The sequence below is a fragment of the Tachysurus fulvidraco genome, chromosome 21 (assembly GCF_022655615.1).
Source record: "Tachysurus fulvidraco isolate hzauxx_2018 chromosome 21, HZAU_PFXX_2.0, whole genome shotgun sequence".
Taxonomy (NCBI): domain Eukaryota; kingdom Metazoa; phylum Chordata; class Actinopteri; order Siluriformes; family Bagridae; genus Tachysurus; species Tachysurus fulvidraco.
The window spans coordinates 8,880,834-8,902,965 of record NC_062538.1 but is presented as its reverse complement, the minus strand read 5'-3'; the positions used below and the strand labels follow the sequence as shown (position 1 = coordinate 8,902,965).

The following is a 22,132-nucleotide window of genomic DNA, read 5'->3' as shown; positions in this document are numbered from 1 at the left end:
GGTTGGTGTACTTAACATCCATGGTGCTTGCTGAAGGATCTTTTTCATGGAAATATAATAGAGACTAACTAATTAAGCACAAGAGGGTGCTCTTCACCAAATGTTGTACTGTTGTGACCTGTTGTGTTAGATATTTTAGGAGTCTGTGACTACACAATTGTTCACCCCAGGTGTAGCCGACCAACCAAGACATGTACAGTACACATGCACACCATCATAATTACACAAGCATCACATGTAGATCTTCAGAGATGAGGTAACACATACACATGTTTGTGATTTAAGACACATGTGACTTAACATACTTCATAAACATTAATAAAACGTAGCTATTTAGCTGACAGACATTTGAAGTCACAATTTTCTTCAGCACACATTGGTGGCTTTATACCATCAAGGCTCGTCTTCCTCCAAAAGAAAAGTAGAGCGGAGATATTTACACTTCTAAATATGTACCATCTGTTTGGGGTAAATAATGATTTCTTACAATATATTAGGCTTATAGCTTTGATGAAAACCTAAGCTGCTTCATAACTTCAAACATTAGCATATGAATCAAATGTTGAATAATTCGTGTGAACAAGTGGAAAACTGTGTAAGTTTATTTTTTTTTTTGCCCGATCATGCCTTCGAACAGTGTGCTAGATCTGATAGCGACTTAGGTAAAGCAGCAGTAGTGAGTGGTCCAATTCTTTCTTCAGTCCATGGTTCTGATAGACAGCCTGGAAGTTGTCAGATCAGCTGAGAGAAGAAGAACATCATGTCAAGCTTACAGTATTGTTCAAAATAATAGCAGTACAATGTGACTAACCAGAATAATCCAGGTTTTTAGTATATTTTTATTGCCACGTGGCAAACAAGTTACCAGTAAGTGAAAAATTATAGGCTGTTCAGCTAAAATAATTTCCAATGCCTTAAAATGGAGAGCAAAACCAGAGAGATGTGGAAGAAAACGGAAGACAACCATCAAAATGGATCGAAGAATAACCAGAATGGCAATGGCTCAGCCAATGATCAGCTCCAGGATGATTAAAGACAGTCTGGAGTTACCTGTAAGTACTGTGACAGTTAGATGTCTGTGTGAAGCTAATCTATTTTCAAGAATCCCCCACAAAGTCCCCCTGTTTAAAAAAAGGCATGTGCAGAAGAGGTTACAATTTGCAAAAGAACACATCAACTGGCCTAAAGAGAAATGGAGGAACATTTTGTGGACTGATGAGAGTAAAATTGTTCTTTTTGGGTCCAAAGGCCACAGACAGTTTGTGAGACAGCCCCCAAACTCTGAATTCAAGCCACAGTACACAGTGAAGACAGTGAAGCATGGTGGTGCAAGCATCATGATATGGGCATGTTTCTCCTACTATGGTGTTTGACCTATTTATCGCATACCAGGGATCATGGATCAGTTTGCATATGTCAAAATACTTGAAGAGGTCATGTTGCCTTATGCTGAAGAGCACATGCCCTTGAAATGGTTGTTTTAAGACAATGACCCCCAAACACTAGTAAATGAGCAAAATCTTGGTTCCAAACCAACAAAATTAATGTTATGGAGTGGCCAGCCCAATCCCCAAACTTTAATCCAATCAAGAACTTGTGGGGTGATATAAAAAATGCTGTTTCTGAAGCAAAACCAAGAAATGTAAATGAATTGTGCAATGTTGTTAAAGAATCATGGAGTGGAATAACAGCTGAGAAGTGCCACAAGTTGGTTGACTCCATGCCACACAGATGTGAAGCAGTTTTATAAAACTGTGGTCATACAACTAAATATTAGTTTAGTGATTCACAGGATTGCTAAATCCTAGAAACAAAAACATTTGTACAAAATAGTTTTGAGTTTGTACAGTCAATGGCAGACACTGCTATTTTTTTATCACACCCCTTTCAACTAATTGACCAGTTGCAGAGCCTTAAGAGCGTGCATATCATGAATGCTGGGTCTTGTTTGTTTTCTGACAATCTACTACACATACTAGTAACTTGTTTGACACGTTGAATTAAAAAAAAAATACTAAAAACCTTGATTATTCTGTCACATTGTACTGCTATTATTTTGAACAATACTGTATATCATAAATAGACAAAACACAGAATACACATACTATTTTTGCAGTGAGTGGCTGCTCTTTTAGTGACAGTTGCTCCTTCATTATAACTGGAAGAGGACGAGAGTGAAGAGAGATGTCCCATCCTGGGTAGGTCTGCATTTGGACTGTCTTGAAGTCAGCCCTACAAGAAGGCATTTTATTGCATTATTATTCTTAGATTAGCAAAGTATAAAACATACATGATGCATAACAGTCAAATGGGAATGGGTTCCTAAATACGATCCTATCCAACATATGTGATGTTTATGATAGTTTCTTGCCTCAGTCCTGGGTTGATAGCAAGGTTATCAGGACGGGGCAGCGCTTGAAGTCTTCTCCCGTAAAAGTACTGCGGTCGGACGAAGCTCTGCTGGTAGTGTGTTTGGTAGTGTGGAGTCCTTTCACGTTTAACTGAACTTTTTCTCATCATCATCAACGGATCACAGTGTAAAGCCTGTGCTGGAAAAGCCTCTTGGTTGGTTGTTATGTAGCTTTGATCCCCTGCAGTAGTGTTTAATTCAGTAGTGTGTTAGTTATTTTGGCCAGCCAGAAGTGTATTAATGCACTTGGGCCTCATTTAGCAATTTTATGCTAAGGTCATCTCTTCGTACATAGATAAATAAAAAAGGAATAGCTGATTTAAATAAATTGGCATACACAAAACTCCATCAAAGGCAATATACACACAGAAAACCACTACTTGACCAAAAGGTAAGAGCACGGAGTGTGATCAATGTGCTAGTAATGCAACTCAGCCACTACAGTGTCACCTACCATAGAATTAAATACACACTAACTCTTCCTCCTGTTATTAGAGTACCATTACTTTTGCCTTAATTGTATATCTAGTTTTATTTATTTATCTTAGTTCAAGTATTTATTTTAGAAATACTTTCTGTAAAAATAATTAATACCAAATCTGAGTTTCAAAACATTTTTGAATAACTTGTGCATGAAATGAATTAGCAGTTAAAACTAGACAGCATAGTCCATATATAAAATGACTTGTAACTCGTCACCGGTTACACTATTGTTGACGTTCACGTAGTTGAGCGCATAGCTGGATGTTCATTAAGACCAAATTTCTTTTTCTACAAAAAATAGCCTACAGATAAATTTGGTCACATCCAACTTGATAAATAAGCCCCATTACTCATATAGAAATCAGCCTCACCCTCTAGAGTCAGACTACACTTTAGCATCTTCTTTGGTTCAGTCCTGGCATAAGGTTTGGGACCAAAAGCTATTTCTGACGTTGTTACCATCTTCTCATGCTTATCTGGATAGAGCAATAAACCTGACAGAGAAATAAGACATTCAGAATGAGTTGATTTTAGTTTATTTTATATTATTGCCACACATTACCGTCAATGTGCTCTATACTAGTTTTTCTTTCATCAACAACTGACTATGTTAAGAATGAATATAGCTAACATTAAATGTACAGACATTCAGTCTTTAATTTAGTACTTTGTAGTTTGTAGTAATGGAAGTCTATTTCACCTATAATCATTTCTCTTTATACATCCCAGAGCTTCAATAATTTCTTCAAAGTGAATTATTTTTAGAAATATTATCCGTAGCTAACAAACAAGGAAACCTAATCATACAGCATTTTTGGCTAATTTGTACACAAATAGGTTCATAAATTAGCAAAAAAAAAAGCATTAAAAAACATTACCTATATAAATGAAACTTTATTATTATCTGTATACTATTACACATCCTATTACAATGAATAGGTATAATTCCTAGCACAGAGTGATAGCAAACATTTTTTCCAAGAAAGAAAGATGTATAGGATGTTCTTTTGGCTAGGACTGTTTCTAACATTGTCTTTGTACTTAAGAGTTAACTGGCATTCAGTGTGAGACACTACAAGAATTTTTTAGTTTGAGGTGAGTGTGTATTTATTTAGTTAAGCAATCTACATGATGGCTCTGTTGATTGTTAAATTCAGCTAAATGTAGCTCTGGGTCAAAAAAAACTACAGAACTTCAAACTCGTCTTAGTTACATTGTGTAAACAAAATGTTGCTCAAATTAAACTGAATTTTATCATTTATTACTATTTTTGTTTTGCATTGTTAACATTTTACCTGCGACAGGAGGAAGCTCCCCCACCTGAGGGAACGCTTGCAAGGGCTTTATCCTTTGATCATTCATAAGATGCATTAATCCAAATCGCAAATCATGGCCATGGGGAGGAAGTGGACATAACTTTCTAAGTGGTCTTTTCTGCATTGTCATTACTTTCTCTGCATTAAGGAGATAAAACTGTATGTTAGTAGAAATTAACCATGTGCTGTACAGCATGATGTTTGTAGTAATTAGGTTGCCATGTTGCATCCTGAACCACTCCCTAAATGCCATATAGAGCACAGTATGACTGTTAGTTATTTTGGTGTGTAGCTAAAATACTCAGTAAACAGCAATGTCTGGATCCTTCACTACACAACATTATTTGTAGTAAAGTCACTGTATATCAACTTTCACACCTAAGAAGCACAGAGATTAACTTCAGCTTGAAATTGTCTTTAATGGTAGATGGTTGATTTAAAGTGGATTTTAAAGTGGTGGATCTTGCAGCATGAGTGGTGCTGCTGTTACATGGATACATGTTACATGTTACATTGTTCTGAATCCCAACACTTGTAACGTTACATACTGTACATCACCTATAGCATGTACATATGACAATAAATACCATGTGGCTATGTGGAAACTGTTGAACATAACTAACTAGCTCGCCATACATAGAATAGCCATTCATTGATCTAGGTAACCATAACGTGGGTCTGGTTGTTAAATTAGAGGTTTAAATGGTTTTCCCATCCAGAAATAGCACTTTAATACTGAAAACAGTATGAAAACTATATTTTTACATCTTAAGATATACTTTGGAGCCAATTGCCTTACTTCTGTGAAATAAACCCTAAGTTTCTGTAACATTGGCTCAAGATAATAGAATAAATGTTGAGTAAAACTTTTTTACTTCTTCTATATATAAAGCTGTGTTCAGACCCGGCTTTGTTAATACCAAAGAAAATGTCTGAAAACTGATCAGTAGTCCTGTGTTACCTTTAATAAACTTTGTAGCTTATTATGTTTATTATTGCAAATAAATGCTCACCTTCAATACGGTTGATTTGTAATTCTATGAGATTCACGCTGTTCTAGTAGCCTTCAGCAGCTCAGTTTTTCTTACATTCTCACAACAGGCTTGATAGAAATCCTCTGTAAGCCTTAGTTGATGGTGGTTGCCATGGTTGGTCTATTCTTTTCAAAAGCCTTTTGAGTGAGTGAATTAGCTAAAGGACAATGAGACCCACAGCAGGGTGTGAATGACTCCAAGTTACTAACTGAACTTGAGTTTTATTTTAGTCTGAATTTAGACACGCTAAGAGGTAATACATCTAACACTGTATTATAATAATAATAATAATAATAATAATAATAATAATAATAATAATAATAATAATAATAATAATATTCAATTAAATATAATTACAGCAGAATTGCAAGTTTATTAAAAATCATTTCAATTACAGTTAGCATTGTCATATTTCTTTTACAGATTTTTGTTGCTTTTTAATTATAATTTAAGATAATTCCATCTGCTACTAGACATTAATCTGTGCAAAACTGGTGTGTAAACCTTTCTGTTTAGATATCAGACCCACATGTGTCAAACCCAAATGTCTTCAGTGTATACTAAAAACAAAATACTTTCTTTGGTTTTCCAAATGTTTTGTAGCTAGTTTACAGAAAGTGCAAGATGCACAAATTTTGATGTGCAATAAATTGTCATCAGTGTGGCTAGCGGGACTAAAGAAAGATTAAAAAAAAACATTTGCACCATATTTTAATTTTTTTTTTACATTTAATTTATTAATTGTCCATCCCATTTGTTTCAGCATGTGATTATAACCTACCTAGGAGTTCAAGAACATTTCAGCCTACAGAGTTTCATTTCTGTTTATTGCAACTTTATTTTTGTTTCCATTAAATGGTCAGTCATGTGATTATACAGGTATGTTTGCAACAGTTCTGTTCCATTTGTTCATTACAAAACGTAATATTAGATAGTCGAAAGTATTGGGGAAAAAGCAAAAAAGAACCCAGAAATCATCAGTGAATTGTTTTATGTGAGATTAATTAGCTGAGATAATAGAATTCTGAATATTTAAGAAGGAAATAGCAGGAAGCCAGTGAACGTGCTATCAGTATCTGTACTGATGATTTGACTCGATTTCGTGCACACATACACACCAACACTGTCATTTAGCTTTAGGTCCAGGACCACAGACCCAGAAGTCAGCAGCACTCCTTGAGAAAAATCACATAAATTCAACACCACCGTCCCCTTCTTCTTTATACACAAGCAAGCAGTCTGCAATGCAGACACATGGTACACGAAGTAATAAACACCTGGTTGTGTGGCTGTAAATACACCACTGCTTAGACTAATAACAGCTTTCTCAGGAGACACTGGCTCATCAAATTCAACGATTCTATTTTGCGGTATAGATGTTCTGGAACTTCTTCTTTTATTAGAGAAAAAAATGGGATTAACATCTGAGGTCAATTTAAAAGGTCCCTTTGGACCCTTTGGTCCCTTTGGTCCTGGTGGACCATGTTCACCTACACCCCCCTTGAGGCCAGGTCTACCGGGGCGGCCAGGAACACCCAGTTCACCCTTGGCTCCCTTTACCGGATATGTATCATCACCTGCATGGAAATAGATATCATAGAGAGTTACTTTTCTTGAGCTGAGACAGTTTTCTGTTTAGCTAAAACACAACAGCTATCAGCAGAAAATAGCTATATTATTATGCAATAATTAAATATTCACACTCAAACATACATACTATATATAGTATTGTATAACTCTTTGAAATTTCTTAAACGGCATGATAAATTATTACTTTGTTTATTTAAGTTTAAAGATAGTATATTGTCTTCAAACACTGTTTTAAAGTTTAACAAAAAATATATCTTGTTTAATTAAAATCTTTTTACCAGGATCTCCTTGTTTCCCCTTTGGTCCATTATTTCCATTTACACCAGGAGTTCCTGGGATGCCAGGCACACCAGGGAAACCAGTGTGGCCATCACATTTGTCTGAGACAGATGGGGTCACAACCCATAGCAAAACGCTGACAGGTAGCAGGGCGTACACTGACAAGGACACCTGCAATTTAAAAAACTACTACTATTACAACAACAACAACTACTACTACTACTACTACTAATAATAATAATAATAATAATAATAATAATAATAATAATAATAATAATAATAATAATAATAATAATAATAATAAATTAAACACAATGATTGTTATAACAATCAAATTTTGATAACAAACCTTCAGGTATTAAAACATTTTTGTATATATATATCTTAATTACACAGCATGAAAATAAAATTTTCTTACCATAGTTTCAAGAAATGTTTGCAAGTGCTTGAAAAATTAGCGACAGCCTCAAGTGTGAGAGATAAATCACACCCATTTCGTACCAGAAGGCATACCAGTTTTCTTTCCTCTTTCTAATGCAGAACATCAGCATTTCACAACATGGACAAGGAAGTAGTGAAATGCATGTTCAGCAATGTATTAATCCTAGATTGAGTAACATCAAAAAAATAGAATTAATTTAATATTTTTTTTGCTTGCATTAGCAAATTACAGACATGTGGACTAAAAGGAACCTCTTCTGCAAAAAACATTACAAGATTTGCAAAATTTTAGATCCCTTGTGTTGTTTTAGTATTAAATGATCATTTGTAATTAACGGTAATTAAATGATAATGCCATTAGTTAATATTATGTTCTTTTTATCAAGATATATTTGCATTAATTATGGCAGAAAAAGGCTGTTAAGAAAAAGGCTTTTTTTTCCCAATAGGTCTTTGCATAGTAAGAAGAGAAGCTTCTGTATGTTCTACATATAACCTTGAAGGTTTTTTCCATAGAATGAACATTTAAATCTTTTAGATATTTTTGATCTTTTTTATTTAATATTTGTTTATGTTTATTATTATTATTATTATTATTATTATTATTATTATTATTATTATTATTATTATTATTATTATTATTATTATATTTATAGTGTTTATTGGTGCCTTTTACAACATCCAAGGAAATATTTACTGTTCTACATGAAAGAAAGGGTTCTTCAAGGGTTTATTAAAGGTTTGTTTAATAGCTACTTCTTAGCTTTTTAATAGTTCTTAGTTTCTAGAAATCAAGAGTTTCTTAAGTGTTTATTGGATAATTAGCCAGCTTTAGCTTCCAGTCTGAATGCTCTGTTAATGCTTTCTGCCCAAAGCCCTTACTAACAGGGAAGCACTATGTTGTTCACACACACCATGTTGTGTTTAATTTACAGTATGGATGTGTGTGTGTATTTGTGCTCTTCATTAAATCAAGGTAATAGCAAAGAGTTCTGTACACAATTAGCTCCCAAAGGGTTTATTTGAAAATTAAAGGTTCCTAGCTTCCAAAGTCTTGCTCTATCTGGAATGCTTTCTGAGAGGGAAACACTATAGTACCTTTATGGGCTCCCCCAGGAAAGACAATGAAAAAGGGCTCTACATTTTAGAATATTTTATATCGAGCACGGGTCTCCAACATTTCTTCCTCTGAGAACCACTTTGACAAAATTAAGGTGGCCAAGAGATACTCGTGTTCTATTATTATTTATTTACACACTTATTGCCAAAAACCAAATCAGCTGAATAAGCTATTTTTGTGTGAACTTTTAAAAAATGTCAGTATCGAAAAGTCATATTTTGCGATAAATAATTCTAAAGTCACATATGCGACATGTTATTGTTGAGTCGCGTTAACTGCTTGAACAGCACGGGTTTGCCGACTAGACTTATCAGTTATTATTATCAGATTTCGTTCATTCACATGGATTCTGGTATCATGGCACATACCCTGATGGCCTCAGCAAGACTTAAAAGACTGGGAACTGGGAACAGCTTTGATATTAAAGGTAATATTAATTTTGAAAACCTAAAATTGAATTGGACTTCATGTGATTAAATATCAAATGGAATCAAGTGGCATTCAAGTGGAACTGCAAATATTAAACAGTACTTCGGTACAATACACTGCTTGCACTAATTAAGACGTCTACAGCACACTCATCCTACATTTTCATGTAGCAGGATATATTCATTCATCATTTTTGCTTTGGCAGCTTGATAACTTTATTCCCAATGCTGTCAAATTCCCAGCAGCTGCCACATGTTTTCTTTTCTCTTTATCCAAACTACAAAAAATTGTGCTAACAGATTCAGGTTTATATAACACTTCAGTGTTTGATTTTGGTGCTTGCTGTGTGTAAAACAGATTGATGAATTGTTGTATTAACCTGTATGTGTGTGTGATGCGTTTGCATGAGCGTAGGTTTATGGTATGTCCGGGGAGTCATAGTTTAGTACAATGCCAGAAAGAGGTGGGACATTTGTGAATTCGAATGGATGCAACTTAAACAGGTTTATTGAGTTAATTGAATTTTATTAATTTTGTACATATTCTATGAACCTTTATGCAAACTACTTAGAAGTGGTTTGTAAGTGACATGCTGGAGGCATGCTTGAAAACAAACAAAGCAAAATATTTTGCTCGAGTATAGTTTTATTAGTTGCACAGAAATCAGAAATACATTTGGTGCTCTTGATTGTACAGATATTGCATGTAATTGTAAAACTTGTTGTTATCTGGTATGTTTCGTTAAAACACTAGATCTCCCTCAGTGTGCATAAAGCAGGAAACCAGAGAAGACACTGTTGCAACAATCTCCAGCTGCATACATGCCATTTAGCCTATCATTAACCTCCAACCAGACCAAACTGTTCTGCTCCAGGTACACAGCAACTCCCCCTGAACTTACGTTGAGTTCATCTTGAAAGTGGTCGCAGAAGCTAGCCTTCTTAGTTCCGTCCACCATGAGCAAAACACAAAGTGTCTTTTTATAGGATGTTGCATGGTACACAAAGTAATAAGTACCAGGGATGTGACATTCAAATTTACCCTCACTAACAATAAAGTGGTCGTTGGTATTGGTGATGACTGTTTGGAAGATTACTGGTGTGTTAGGTGCTGGATATTCTGTGGTTTGACGAGAAACACAGAACGCAGATTGTGGTTTAGAATCGCCTGGATCTCCTACGTCTCCACGCTGACCCGGTGGTCCCGGTGGTCCAGGATCGCCAGGGAAACCCCTCTTTCCCTGAGAACCTATGATGCCAGGTTCCCCCTTTTGCCCTTTGATAACTTTATTCACCAGCTCCAATGTGCGCCCTGTTGAGATAAACACACTGTTTTAAACTACATACAATAAAATAGCTTCCATAAAATAGGCACATTTATAATGACAATTCCTTGCCAAAAAAAAAAAAAAGGCTAATTATAGCTGACATCCAGTCTTCTCTGATGTGTAGAATTTGTTGGTCAATCCTAAAATTGGTTTTATTTGATGTTCTAATGGGTTTTTGAGATTTCTCCCTCAATAGGGAGCCTAAAACTTATTCGAAAGAGTTTCATAAATAGTTCATTAAAAATGCTTTAGAAATCTAGAAGCCTTAGAAAAAGCCCAGTTTTAAGTATATGACTCCTAAAAAGTTCTAAGTGGAAATTTAAAACAGGATTTCTCTGTCAGAAACAGTTCAAATTAGAATTCCTTTACAACACCCGAGTCTATTGCAAGCCAAGTTCAACTAAACTCACAGGTAGAACGAGGTCTGGCCGCTGTTTGGATTTGAAAACCTAAATTCACTACAACCCTTGAGATAAAATTGTACATTCCTGAGCTAAAGCATTCAGAAATCCCTTAGAACTCACTTTCTAATATATACAACCTAAATGACTGTCACAATGAACTGAATTATTACTGCAGCATTATTTATTTATCTACTTTTTTATTACATTTTGTATACATTTGTTTAAAACCTTTAAACAAAGGTGATATAAGTATTCCTATTAACAGGTTAAACATGAAGTGTTGATCTCTTGAAGAAAGAACTAAACAAAAAGTTATATATTACTTACCTGCTTTGCCTTTCTCTCCCTTCTCACCATCTCTACCATCACGTCCAGGAATTCCGGGAATACCCGGCAGTCCAGGTGTCCCAGCACGACATGTGTCTTGAGTGGTTGAAGGACAAAGCCATGCTGCCAACAGAGCTCCAAATATAAGTTTATGCTTAAACATGGCTAAGTCAGAACATCAGCTTGGCTGTATAAGTCTAAGCTTTGAAGAGTCTGTGTTCCTCTTTTCAAAACTGCACTGCTCAAAGTACCGCCTTTAGATCACTCGAGTGCTTGTAGTTTCATTTATTTCTAAACAGTTCATTGTTTAGATTAACTCACTTATGCAATCTTTGTGAGCAATATGATCAGCTCACAAATTCTTCATGTTTTACTGTAATTATACATTGGCTCTATAAAAATGCACCCCTTTTTGCATGTTTCAGATTTTATATATATATATATATATATATATATATATATATATATATATATATATATATATATATATATATATATATATATTAATCATTTCCCAAGTTTTGTCATGTTGCTTTTAAATATAGTTTAAATATATTCTATAATTTATTATGTGGCTCCCATGATCAGGTGTATTTAGATTTATATCATTAAACATTTGAATTGCACATAGGTCTACTCTGTTCAGTTAACTTTATGACTTCTAACGTGAACTGCACCAGAAATAGTATAGCTGGTTCTCTGCACTGGGGTGGGAATTAGTGGGCAATCATATGTTTTATATGCTTTATGTTTTTTATTTATAAATATTTAATAAATGCAAACTATATGGATCTTCCTCTTAATATATTTGGAATTGATTTGCATAGATTTCTGCAACATTAATTCAAAATATTTTAAGTCAATCAAATATTGTTTTTATATTTATATATTTGTCATGTAATGTGCAAAATGTATGCATTATGAAAATCCAAAAATAATCTCTCTCTCTCTCTTTCTCCCTCTCTCTCTCTCTCTCTCTCTCTCTCTCTCTCTCTCCCTCTCTTTCTCTCTCTCTCTCTCTCTCTCACGCACGCATACACACACACACACACACACACACACAGAGAGAGAGAAACGCACACACAAACAAATGCACACACAAGTTTCACAGAACGTTTTTTTATTGTAGAATGCATTTTTAAATGAAATGTTAATTTGGGTTGCAATACAGCATTAAGGACATATAATGTAACAATTAAAGTAAAATGGTACACTTGTATTAAAATCCATGATTGCAGAAACTACTGTAGCACTACCAATGTTACAATTGCAGTCATTCTAGCATGCATTGTTATCTATATTTTCTTCAACCGGTAGCAAAAATCATAAATCCATTGAACACTGTTGTTTCAGTTTTTGATATTTTGTTTGTCACCTTGTTGTGTATAGTGTTTTTAAATGGTTTTAGCCAGACCTTCTGTCCCACATTAAGCTCAATCACTGCACCACCAGACAGAACCTGTGATACGCTTGTTGTACGATGGTTATAGTCACAAAATTTCAGGTTCACTTTAACATCATTGTCACTAACAAGATTTAGACACAGGTCACCTTCAGAGACAGAATGAAACACAAAGTAATAAACTCCAGCAAACTTACATACGAAATAACCTGTGTGAAGATTGAAGTCTTTATTCAAATTAAGAAGTTCTTCATTAAAGGTTAAGACGTTGAAACCGGGGTTTGCATTCATCTTACGCATCACTGAAAAGGCTGCCTTTTTTACATTGGAAATTTCACCATCCGCAGTGCTGCCAGGATTCCCTGGAGGTCCGATGGGTCCCGGTAGACCAAGATGACCAGAATAGCCTTTAGCACCAATGCTTCCTACAGGACCATCCTCACCCTTATCTCCTTTAATAGCACTTAGTGCCTCCTTACTCAGCTCCACCTGCAAACCTAAAACCATGCAATACAATGATCATTCATCTATTAATTTATTCATTTGTCTTCATTCTTTTTTATTCTGGTGAGTGTCATGGTGCATCAGGAGCCTATGCTGGGAACACCGATTCTCCTGGATGCAAATCATTTGTACAATTTAGAATCAATTTTGTGTAGCCAGTCCAGCAGTTCTACAGATACCAGAGAACCTGGAGGAAACAACCCAGGCTGACAAGTAGAGAATACAGAAAGCAACGCAACATAAACCGATAAATAAAGCAACATAAGCAGAATACACACCTGGTTCTCCTTTCTCTCCTTTTTGTCCAGGCCAGCCATCTCTCCCAGCAACTCCTGGCTCCCCAGGTTTTCCATCCTGCACTCGACAGAAATCCTGGCAGAGACTAAAAGACAAAAGTACAGCCGCCCAGACAACTCCAAACAGATGGATTGACAGCTTCATCCTATATAATCTAAAGAATCTTGGAGAATAAATAATCATTAGAGAGAAAATTAAAGAGCAAATTAATTAATGTAATCTATATACACAGACCATTTTTTGTTTTTCATTGTAACAAAAATGTAAATAGCTGTTACAGACTCACCAGTTTCCCAGTGTCAGTTTAAAGATTCAGACTTCTTCTCTCCTTACTTGACATAACCGAGACGCAGTACTATGTCATTGCAATAGGGCAAAAATCCAGTCGTTTCAGTTCCCCCCAAAAATAGGAACATCATTAAAAAAACAGGACAAATATGCAGATATGTGCAATAAGCCTGCTTCTGCTTCTCCATCCCTGTTTTGCAAAAGTAAGCAAAATGTACTTGGGTCATGTCCTCATGGAAAAGGTCAAAAAATAATTTTATATATTAAAAACATATTTTGAGTGTCACTTCCAAAAGCATAAAGATTTATATAGAAGACTGAATTACAAACATCAATATAACCCAATTAATTTAAAATTAAGTGTTCAAATTGTTCACTTTTATTAACCTCTTATGCTCTTTTACATTCTCAAACAGCATCCATTACAAGGAAAACAATGTAAAATGATTAAGCTAATATTGCTTTATATTAGAGAGGGGTGGAAGTATGACATCATTCATGGCTCATTGAAGTCTAGTCATTAATCAGGACCAGAGATCACGATAATGGACATGCCATTGCATGGGTTTAGAAATGTAATGTAATGCTAGCTGCAAGGCAAATCACAGGTTTCTTTTAATGCATTTATTCCTCATTTTATTCTAATGGTTAGGTTTCTAGTTTAATAATATATTAAAATGTTCTCGTTATATAAAATTAATGGAAGGAGTGTCCAGTGTAACAGTCACAGCAACTCTTCAGGACAGCATTTTGTTTGTCTATTGTTTTGCAGCATTCCACATCATTAGATGTGTCTGTAAATGGTTAAAATGTTCTTTAATAAATTCTGAAAAATTGTACTCAAATTGCTGTGCTATAAGTGGGATAAAACATTTTGGGACATGTCATTATTGGAAAATAATCAGTCTTAGAGTCATAACAGTAACTAACATGAGGCTGCATCACACCACCTTATTAATAATCTCAACACTTTTCCTCAACAAATGTTATTGATTCCTGATAAACATGGACACAAGACTCTGCGCTTTCTCATCTTCTTCACAATCAAAGACACCAGTTAAGGGTACAGGATCTGTTCTGTTCTCCTTCTCATAATAGGGGCAGACTTTTAGGTGCTCAGACATTGAAGGGAAATTATCCAAGCACCAGTTATCCACAGGGTAAAACAAGTTGCTGAATTCCCAGACCTAAAGGAATATGGAAATATATATTATCACATTATAACTCTAATTAAACGACTGCAAGATGGCATGAAATTATTAGGGTCTCTGGAAAGTCTGACCTTATGTCTAGCTCTCCAGCACCATCCACCATGTGAGTAGATTTTCTTCTCCCACTTGATTGAGACCATGCCCCTTTCTTGCAGCAAAACCCCACACACCTCTCTCATCAACCGGGATACAAGAGCCAGCTGAGACAGTGTAAAACTGTCCAGAAACCCAGCAATGTGGATGAGAATCTCAAAAGGCAACTTGCTCAGAGCATCCTGGTTCCGTGCTCGTTTCCTATCCGTAGTCACATTTGCCACACCTTCATAGAGAATGGATGGTACTTCAGGTCTGAGAGTGAATGTGCTGAGGTCTTTGTCATAGGAGACCATGGCTTTGTGCGTGAAAGGCCTTAGTTGCCTCTGGCTGAAGGTACAACCCAAATAAGCCAAAGGACACCTGTGTTGAAACCAGCCATTTAAACAGAACTGGATATCTGAGTGAACATTCTTATAATGAGAGGAAAACTCATCTCGTCTGTATGAGTGGCTGCAAAGGTAAGTGAATGCAGAGCTACATTTGTTATGCCTATTGGTGACACTCTCTGTATGTATCTGTACATGAAGCTGCAGTGCCCTGTCTACTGTGAGATCCGCCAGTGATGCATTTGCTTTGAAAGGAGCAGAGTAAAAGTCATAAGTCTGAGTTCCTTCATCCTTAAGAAGCGCATCTGCAGCACTGGCTTCTGCAATGAGGTGTCCCCTGAGTTCCTTCTCCAGAGAACACAGTAGGGTTGCTTGAACCTCATCCCATTTTGGCTTTTCCTCCATTTGAGTGCTCAGGTCTGCTGTGTCCACAGCTTTTGTATCTTTTTTGTAATGAAAAGGATTGCGTATACGACTTGGCCTTGCCTTGAAGCTGGTGGGAACTTTGAATGATCTCACAGTTTTGATCTTCATGGGCTCCAAATGTTCGTATACAAACGTCTTTATTGGACGTGTGTCACAAGCATATAAAGATGCTGCTATCAAAAATTTATCTTCATCCATTTCATATGGATTGAAATGTGGCATATAAGTAAGTGTGTCTGAATTCCCCATTGTTGTTTCCATCTCCTCTTTAAGTATTTCAAATTTGCTCAGATTTTCTTGCCGTTTCAGCTCAGTGCTACGGGAAGCAGGTTTGGTGCCTAGTGTTTTAACTGTCTGCTTGCAACCACTCAGCTCCATACTGAACATCCTCTCCCAAGCGTCATACCTTCCGATGCCTGATACATTAGTGTCCCTTGCTATTGCCTCTCTTTCTTCCTGAGTTAACTCCCTCTCCTCAGGTTCAAGGCCTGAGAGATCAATTATAGATGTTAAGTCTTCTTGTGCATCTTTAGGTGCCCCTCCAACAGCTCCCTCAATTTCTTGAATGACAGATTTCTCCTCTATCTTCTCAATAAGTTCAGGAAAAATATTTTTCATTTTGAGTGACTGAAACAAATGCTTCTGATCTCGCAGTGCCATGGAAAGATCCAGAGGCTCCTGGGTGTAGTTCTCATTTAAGATATTTTTGTAGAACTCAGGAGGCTCTGAATCTTCAATGGGCCATCGATTCCACTCCATGGAGCAGACCACAACACTAGCAGGACACACTTCCAGGTGTTTGGCAAGCTTCGAGCGACACATTGTGAAAGGGCAGCCATAGTACGCATTGATGCAGGGCACCTTTTCATTAGGACAAAGCAGTATGTGCTCATCCTCTTTGCACATGTGAAATGATGCTCCACACATCATGCGGCAGTTGATTATCATGCATGATACAGAGATCTCTATCGAAACTTTACAGCGTCTGTTGTGGCAGCTTTCACAGTGTGTATGAAGTTTGGATCCTGAAGTCCTTTGTCTTCCCTAAAATAATTGTCAACATAGAGCCATATAAAAGCTTGCTGAGTTTGTTTTCTATTCAATTTGCCTTCTGAGACAAAGATTTGTAACTTACCATATCTATCAGTGGGTCATCAAAGCTTGATCATGGAATTATCTGAAAAGTATAAGAATCTAAATCAAATTCTGAAGGTGACTTCAAATAAACATTTTTTGAAAATGATCCAGTGATAGTATAAAACACAAACTCCCTCATGTGGCTGAAAATGAAACAAAATTCAGCAATACATCAGAATGAGTAAATCAGATACACACATGCGTTCAATACAAGCCTGAACTTACACTATCAGGTTAACACGGCAGGAAAATATATATCATGGTATCAGACTTGTAGGTCAATATGAAGGTTGTCCTACAGCCGACCAGTGTGTTGCTTGTGTCCTGCTTTGTTGCTGAAAGACTGAGTGTATTTAAATTTGCTGTGTGACTCAATGTTAAAAATAGAAAAAGGCTGGCACTGTGGATATATAACGTGACAGGACCACTGCAACATGGAGTCTAGTTACAGGTCATCAGTTGCTCTGAATTCCAGGGGGCAGGTCAGACTCTGTGTTATCAAACATGTTGCTAAATCCAGAGCTGTAGAAGATTTGTATACATTTTGTCATCCTTATTTTTTTCCCAAAGATCCGTGTTCTCAGACAGACAGACAGACCCTGTGTACAAAAATAAGTTGTATTGCAAGCGTATTTAAAATTAATACAAGAATATTGAAAATATTTTATATATACCATGAGATCAACGATTCATCACTTTTTCCTCTAACATTATTGCACTACGATGTAACACAATTCCAATGCAGCACAGCACTTAGTCCTTAAAAATAATACCATTTATCACTTCAGCATTAGGTATTTACCACATGTTTATATGAACACAATTCTAACATGTTATTGTTTCTATAACAGCTTTTTCAGGGATATCACATTAAACATGTCATTGCATTAAATCATATAGCCAAACGTATATGTCACCTGAACATACCATCCATATGAGAGGCTTGTTGCACACAATTTTGTTGTTGTTTGAACAACCAATTATAGACCAGCTCCACATTAATGGCCATGGTTTTGGAATTAAATGTTCAGTACTCAGGGGTCCACATACTTTTGTTGATATAATTGTAAAGAATATAAAGAACAAAGCATAATCATTGATATGGTGAAACTTTTTATAAGGAGACCCAGGTATTTACGTGGGTGAGGTGAGATGATGGGATACATTCTTTAAATGTCAATAATCCTTCCGTTACTATTTTACCACACTTTCAATTATAGTGTCAGTGTCAGTATAGTGTAATAACTGTACTTTAGTATTTTAGTATTAATGTTAAAATTAGCTCCGCCCCAAAAAATGGTTGACTAGACTTTTCCGAGCCTTCGACTCTCCATTGTTTTTCCGTATGCTGGGCAGCGGAAAAGGCTTGGTTTTAGGTTCTGTTTGGTAAAACGGACATTGCTTAAGGTGCTCAGCCATGGGAAGAGTGTCACCAATACACCAAGTGTCCACTCTGCTGAACAGACTGCTGAATTCCCAAACCTCAAAGAAAATGAATGAGGAAAAAATGTCAGACAAATAGGATCACTATTCAAAACAAAGTTAATAATTAGTCAAAGATACTGTACAGTATGTCACACATCTGTATACTACATGCATTTATAATTAAGATACTGACTTGAGACCTTTGTGTATTGGCCAACACCTATTGATCTAATGTGGCCATAGACCACCAAAATCAAACCAATCAGGAGAAGGAGGCATGTCTACTTGCATCTCCCATTTCTAAGTACCCCTTGCCCCTAAACGTTAATGGGTTGGAGTCAGACATTCAAGTTGCCTAAATGTATATGTGTGTTGTTTCAGAGTTATGGATAGGGATTAGGCTTATAAGAGTTAGATCAGTTCTAGTTCCATCCCCTGGAACTGGTTTTGCAGAAAGGCCTATTTTTGCCAATTCAGAAAGTTTTGCTTTTTACATTAGTTTTGCTTTTTATCATGGGAGAGCTAGCTACAAAATTTCAAATACATACATTACAATATGCAAGATATATCTGGGTTCAGGACACCCCCCTATTATTAATCCATTTGACTACTGTATTTTATTCAGTACTGTATTTTTGACAACAGCGTCCATCACAAAATACTTACTAGGGATGATTTCCACTTGGCTCTCCCATGAGTGTACAGCTTTTTCTTCCATTTCAAGCTGATCATTCCTCTGTCATGCAAGAACGTGGCACTGACATCCCGGAAAAGTCGAGACACCAGGGCCAGCTGGGAAAGAGAGAAGCTATCCAGGTATCTAGCGATCTGACGCAGCACCTCAAAAGGAAGATTACTGAGAGAATCCTCATTTCCATCAGGGACCATTTGAGAATCAGCCAAGAGAGGTTTGTCAATATCAGGCCTGAGTGTGAAGATGCTGAGGTCCGTGTTAAAGAAGACTGTAGCTCTGTGTGTGGAGGGCTGGAGTCGTCTCTGGGTGAAGGTGCAGCCCAGATAAGCAAGAGGACACCTCTGCTCGAACCAGCCATTCAAACAAGACTGGATATCCGAGTGCACGTTTTTAAAGTGAGATGCAAACTCATCCCTTCTGAAGCAACGTTCACACATAAATGAGAACACTGAATTGTTTTTGTTGTGTCTAAGTGTCACGATCTCTGTATCGATCTGAAGGTAAAGTTTCAAATCCCTGTCCTCTGTAATATCAGCCAGAGTGGTGTTGTATTTAAATGGAGCTGTCGAAAAGTCATAGGTCTGAGTTGCAATATCAATATAAAGTCCATCTGTGGCCACAGATTCACTGACCTTGTGTCCTCTGATCTCCACTTCAGCAGCACACAGCAAAGTTGCAAATATCTCATCCATCTTCTGAGTGTCCTCATCCACAGAAACACCCAAATCAGATGTGTCCACGCTCTTGTGCTCAGTGCTCACATGGGAGGATGGATCTTTAATATGGATGCGTTTATGCATATAACTAACAGGAACATTAAAAGAATGTAGGGTTTGGACTGGTATTGGTTCCAGGCTTCCGTAAACAAAATCATTCTCTCTGGGAGTGCAAGCTTTAATCTGGCCAAAGTTAAGAAGCATGCGTGCATGGTGAACTACATACATGTTGTACTCTCTTGGATTTACTTCTTTACCAAGTCTTTCCAGAACTCCTTCTTGCCAAGGAGCAAAGCCAGTTTTTGAGATATCTGGTTGGACATCATTTCCTCTATGTCTATCTTCCACTATTGCCTTAGCAGTACCTTGTTGATCAGGAGTAGATGGTTTATGTGACCCATTAGTTGTTTCAGTCCTGTCTTTATGAGCTCCTTTTTTTGATTCTTCTTCTTGGGCATGCTCACAGCCACCTCTCTCCTTGCTAAACATCTTCTCATATATGTTGTATTTTTCTTTATCCACAGTAAAATCCTTCACAGCATTCTCCTTTGCCTGGACATTAACAAGACCATTTACTGAAACCTGACCTCTTATGGAATTCACATGACTTCCATCAACCAAAAAGGCACCCCCTGCTGCCTCATCTTCTGCTTCTGCTTCTACTGGAATTGGTTCTTCTGGTTCCTGCATCAACTGAGGAAAGAAACTCCTCATTTTTAGCCTACTGTATATTTGCTTTTGGTCTTTTAAAGCTGTTGACAGGTCCAGGGCTTGATGCTCCTGGATGTCCTTCATGAGATTGCTAAATAATGGTGACTTTATGTCTTCGATTGGCCAACGATTCCACTCCATTGAGCAGACCACCACACTAGCAGGACACACTTCCAGGTGTTTGGCCAGCTTCGAGCGACACATTGTGAAAGGGCAGCCAAAGTTAGCATTGATGCAGGGCACCTTCTCATTAGGACATAACAGTCTGTGTTCATCATCTTTGCACATGTGAAAGGAGGCTCCACACAGTAAGCGGCAGTTAACGATCATGCAAGACAAAGTGATCTCTATGGGAGCTTTGCAGTATTTGCTGTGGCAGCTCTCACAATGCCTGTGCAGCCTCTTGCCAGATGCAGGTGTTGATCTCCTATAGGTGCTCTGAACGGCAAAGCAATACAAAAAAGAACTTACTTAACAATTTTTGATTGGGCATCATAAAAACACCAGGGGTAACTTAGACTTATGCTTTTTATACCATTAGCTCTATTAATTTCTTAAATCTGATTGCTCAGAAGGTGTTGATTAACTTATCACAGCATTGACTAATGTGCAGCGGCAAATCACAGATTTATATTAAAAAAAGAGAACTCAAAAATCAGCTATACGATTGATATAATGTTTTCTTTGAGTGGACATTTATTCAACATTTTTGTAAGGAGTTTCCAGTGTGAGCACTATTTTTGCTAGCATTACCATATCATTTGACTTATTAACTTTGTGAAAAAAAGAGAGGCAGGTAAGGGAATGAACATTTAATTAAAAAAAAAATGATAGGATAAATTATTTTTGTAGACATTCTACGGCATTCAACATATCATGACGCAATAAGACATCAAGGAGCTAAAAGCTTCATGTTGTTAGAAATTTTATAATGAACCACATAACATTATTTTTTTTATAATGAAACATATAAACGATTTATAATTTATTATAATCAACATTAAAGAAATGACTGTTATAGACTTCAAAACAAATTTTGGTTAGCTTTTGATGTTCATCATAGCAGGATAAACCCTAAAATCAAATTCTCTTGACTTAAACATGTGGACTATAAGAAAAATGAAATCAAAAATCATACCATCTGTGCTTCTGTGAAAATGCTTTTCAGCAGCTCCTTGAAACAGAGGATATTTATTAGTACAGGAAATTTTTTTACTCTGTATGTCCTGTCTGTTTCACTGGTGATCATGACTACTCACATCATTTATGTTATTTGCCATAACCAAAATTAATTCTTACAATGTTTGTAGTAATGCTGAGATTAATGAAGATAGATCTCTGGCAGATATGAGGACAGACAACTTACCTTAAACAAGTCAAACAACTCTTCAAACTCTCTGAAGTGCTTACTAAAGGCAGGACTGGGAGGCTAGTTAAAAATAGTCTGTACTGCTTAGTTTACCAAGTTACATGATCGCTGAATGTCACACCGTCATGACATATTGTACTTGATTGGTCGGGTCTTGTCTATCAGGTATAACATGAGGTTGTTGGGGTATTTTTCCATCGGATCATTTCAGACACTAATATTCAGCTAGATTTGTTTATTAATCAGTTTAGGAGTGAATGTTTGGTAAGTAGTCCTCTAGATGGCAGTCCATGCTTTAAGTTCATGACAGAGTCAATCAAAGTAGACTAATAAACAAAAAGGTTCTATATATAGCAGCATCCACATTTTA

The 22,132-nt window shown here is 36.5% G+C and overlaps 5 protein-coding genes across 12 annotated transcripts; all 5 read right to left on the bottom strand.

The window, feature by feature from the left end:
- Positions 1-110: 110 nt before the first annotated feature.
- si:dkeyp-69c1.9 lies at positions 111-5,503 on the bottom strand. Of its 2 annotated transcripts, XM_027134163.2 has the most exons (6): positions 5,223-5,503; positions 4,189-4,347; positions 3,265-3,387; positions 2,372-2,591; positions 2,106-2,232; positions 111-741 (listed from the first exon to the last, which is right to left on the bottom strand). In XM_027134163.2, the coding sequence occupies exons 2-6, from the start codon at positions 4,337-4,339 to the stop codon at positions 733-735; spliced, it is 630 nt and encodes a 209-aa protein (XP_026989964.1). In that variant the 5' UTR covers positions 4,340-4,347; positions 5,223-5,503; the 3' UTR covers positions 111-732. The 2 variants fall into 2 exon arrangements, with proteins under 2 accessions (XP_026989964.1, XP_026989965.1); XM_027134164.2 differs by lacking the exon at positions 3,265-3,387 and having other exon boundaries at positions 5,223-5,501.
- A 550-nt stretch (positions 5,504-6,053) lies between these two features.
- Positions 6,054-7,688, bottom strand: c1qb (complement component 1, q subcomponent, B chain). 2 transcript variants are annotated; one of them, XM_027134162.2, is made up of 3 exons: positions 7,531-7,688; positions 7,112-7,283; positions 6,054-6,820 (listed from the first exon to the last, which is right to left on the bottom strand). In XM_027134162.2, exons 1-3 carry the CDS (start codon positions 7,531-7,533, stop codon positions 6,276-6,278), a joined length of 720 nt encoding a protein of 239 aa, XP_026989963.1. In that variant the 5' UTR covers positions 7,534-7,688; the 3' UTR covers positions 6,054-6,275. The 2 variants fall into 2 exon arrangements, with proteins under 2 accessions (XP_026989963.1, XP_047661696.1); XM_047805740.1 differs by having other exon boundaries at positions 7,112-7,298; positions 7,531-7,637.
- Positions 7,689-9,729: 2,041 nt separating this feature from the next.
- c1qc (complement component 1, q subcomponent, C chain) lies at positions 9,730-11,427 on the bottom strand. The gene is made up of 2 exons (XM_027134087.2): positions 11,161-11,427; positions 9,730-10,413 (listed from the first exon to the last, which is right to left on the bottom strand). Exons 1-2 carry the CDS (start codon positions 11,321-11,323, stop codon positions 9,863-9,865), a joined length of 714 nt encoding a protein of 237 aa, XP_026989888.1. The 5' UTR covers positions 11,324-11,427; the 3' UTR covers positions 9,730-9,862.
- An 836-nt stretch (positions 11,428-12,263) lies between these two features.
- c1qa (complement component 1, q subcomponent, A chain) lies at positions 12,264-13,791 on the bottom strand. 2 transcript variants are annotated; one of them, XM_027134084.2, is made up of 3 exons: positions 13,650-13,791; positions 13,345-13,526; positions 12,264-13,059 (listed from the first exon to the last, which is right to left on the bottom strand). In XM_027134084.2, the coding sequence occupies exons 2-3, from the start codon at positions 13,505-13,507 to the stop codon at positions 12,467-12,469; spliced, it is 756 nt and encodes a 251-aa protein (XP_026989885.1). In that variant the 5' UTR covers positions 13,508-13,526; positions 13,650-13,791; the 3' UTR covers positions 12,264-12,466. The 2 variants fall into 2 exon arrangements, with proteins under 2 accessions (XP_026989885.1, XP_026989886.1); XM_027134085.2 differs by having other exon boundaries at positions 13,345-13,517.
- Positions 13,705-21,959, bottom strand: LOC113634902 (F-box only protein 40-like). 5 transcript variants are annotated; one of them, XR_007139032.1, is made up of 6 exons: positions 21,760-21,958; positions 21,532-21,567; positions 18,939-20,831; positions 17,775-18,329; positions 17,073-17,446; positions 16,841-16,887 (listed from the first exon to the last, which is right to left on the bottom strand). XR_007139032.1 is itself a non-coding variant. In XM_047805900.1 (5 exons), exons 2-4 carry the CDS (start codon positions 16,846-16,848, stop codon positions 14,638-14,640), a joined length of 2,025 nt encoding a protein of 674 aa, XP_047661856.1. In that variant the 5' UTR covers positions 16,849-16,887; positions 17,073-18,114; the 3' UTR covers positions 13,705-13,841; positions 14,602-14,637. The 5 variants fall into 5 exon arrangements, 4 of the variants coding, with proteins under 4 accessions (XP_047661856.1, XP_047661857.1, XP_026989884.1 ...); XM_047805900.1 differs by lacking the exons at positions 18,939-20,831; positions 21,532-21,567; positions 21,760-21,958 and adding exons at positions 13,705-13,841; positions 14,602-14,838; positions 14,934-16,754 and having other exon boundaries at positions 16,846-16,887; positions 17,073-18,114; XM_047805902.1 differs by lacking the exons at positions 17,073-17,446; positions 17,775-18,329 and adding an exon at positions 16,613-16,754 and having other exon boundaries at positions 16,846-16,887; positions 21,760-21,959.
- Positions 21,960-22,132: the final 173 nt, after the last annotated feature.

Excerpts from the sequence above, each read along its gene's own strand:
- si:dkeyp-69c1.9 (XM_027134163.2), bottom strand. The coding sequence starts at position 4,339 with ATGACAATGCAGAAAAGACCACTTAGAAAGTTATGTCCACTTCCTCCC. Across the intron at positions 3,388-4,188 it reads GGAGCTTCCTCCTGTCGCAG|GTTTATTGCTCTATCCAGAT; the intron begins GTAAAATGTTAA and ends TTTCTCTGTCAG. Across the intron at positions 2,592-3,264 it reads GTGTAGTCTGACTCTAGAGG|GGGATCAAAGCTACATAACA; the intron begins GTGAGGCTGATT and ends ACACTACTGCAG.
- c1qb (XM_047805740.1), bottom strand. Across the intron at positions 6,821-7,111 it reads GGGGAAACAAGGAGATCCTG|GTGATGATACATATCCGGTA; the intron begins GTAAAAAGATTT and ends ATTTCCATGCAG.
- c1qc (XM_027134087.2), bottom strand. The coding sequence starts at position 11,323 with ATGTTTAAGCATAAACTTATATTTGGAGCTCTGTTGGCAGCATGGCTT. Across the intron at positions 10,414-11,160 it reads GGGAGAGAAAGGCAAAGCAG|GGCGCACATTGGAGCTGGTG; the intron begins GTAAGTAATATA and ends TTATCTCAACAG.
- c1qa (XM_027134084.2), bottom strand. The coding sequence starts at position 13,507 with ATGAAGCTGTCAATCCATCTGTTTGGAGTTGTCTGGGCGGCTGTACTT. Across the intron at positions 13,060-13,344 it reads AGGAGAGAAAGGAGAACCAG|GTTTGCAGGTGGAGCTGAGT; the intron begins GTGTGTATTCTG and ends GCATGGTTTTAG.
- LOC113634902 (XM_047805901.1), bottom strand. Across the intron at positions 14,839-14,933 it reads GCTGGAGAGCTAGACATAAG|GTCTGGGAATTCAGCAACTT; the intron begins GTCAGACTTTCC and ends ATATTCCTTTAG.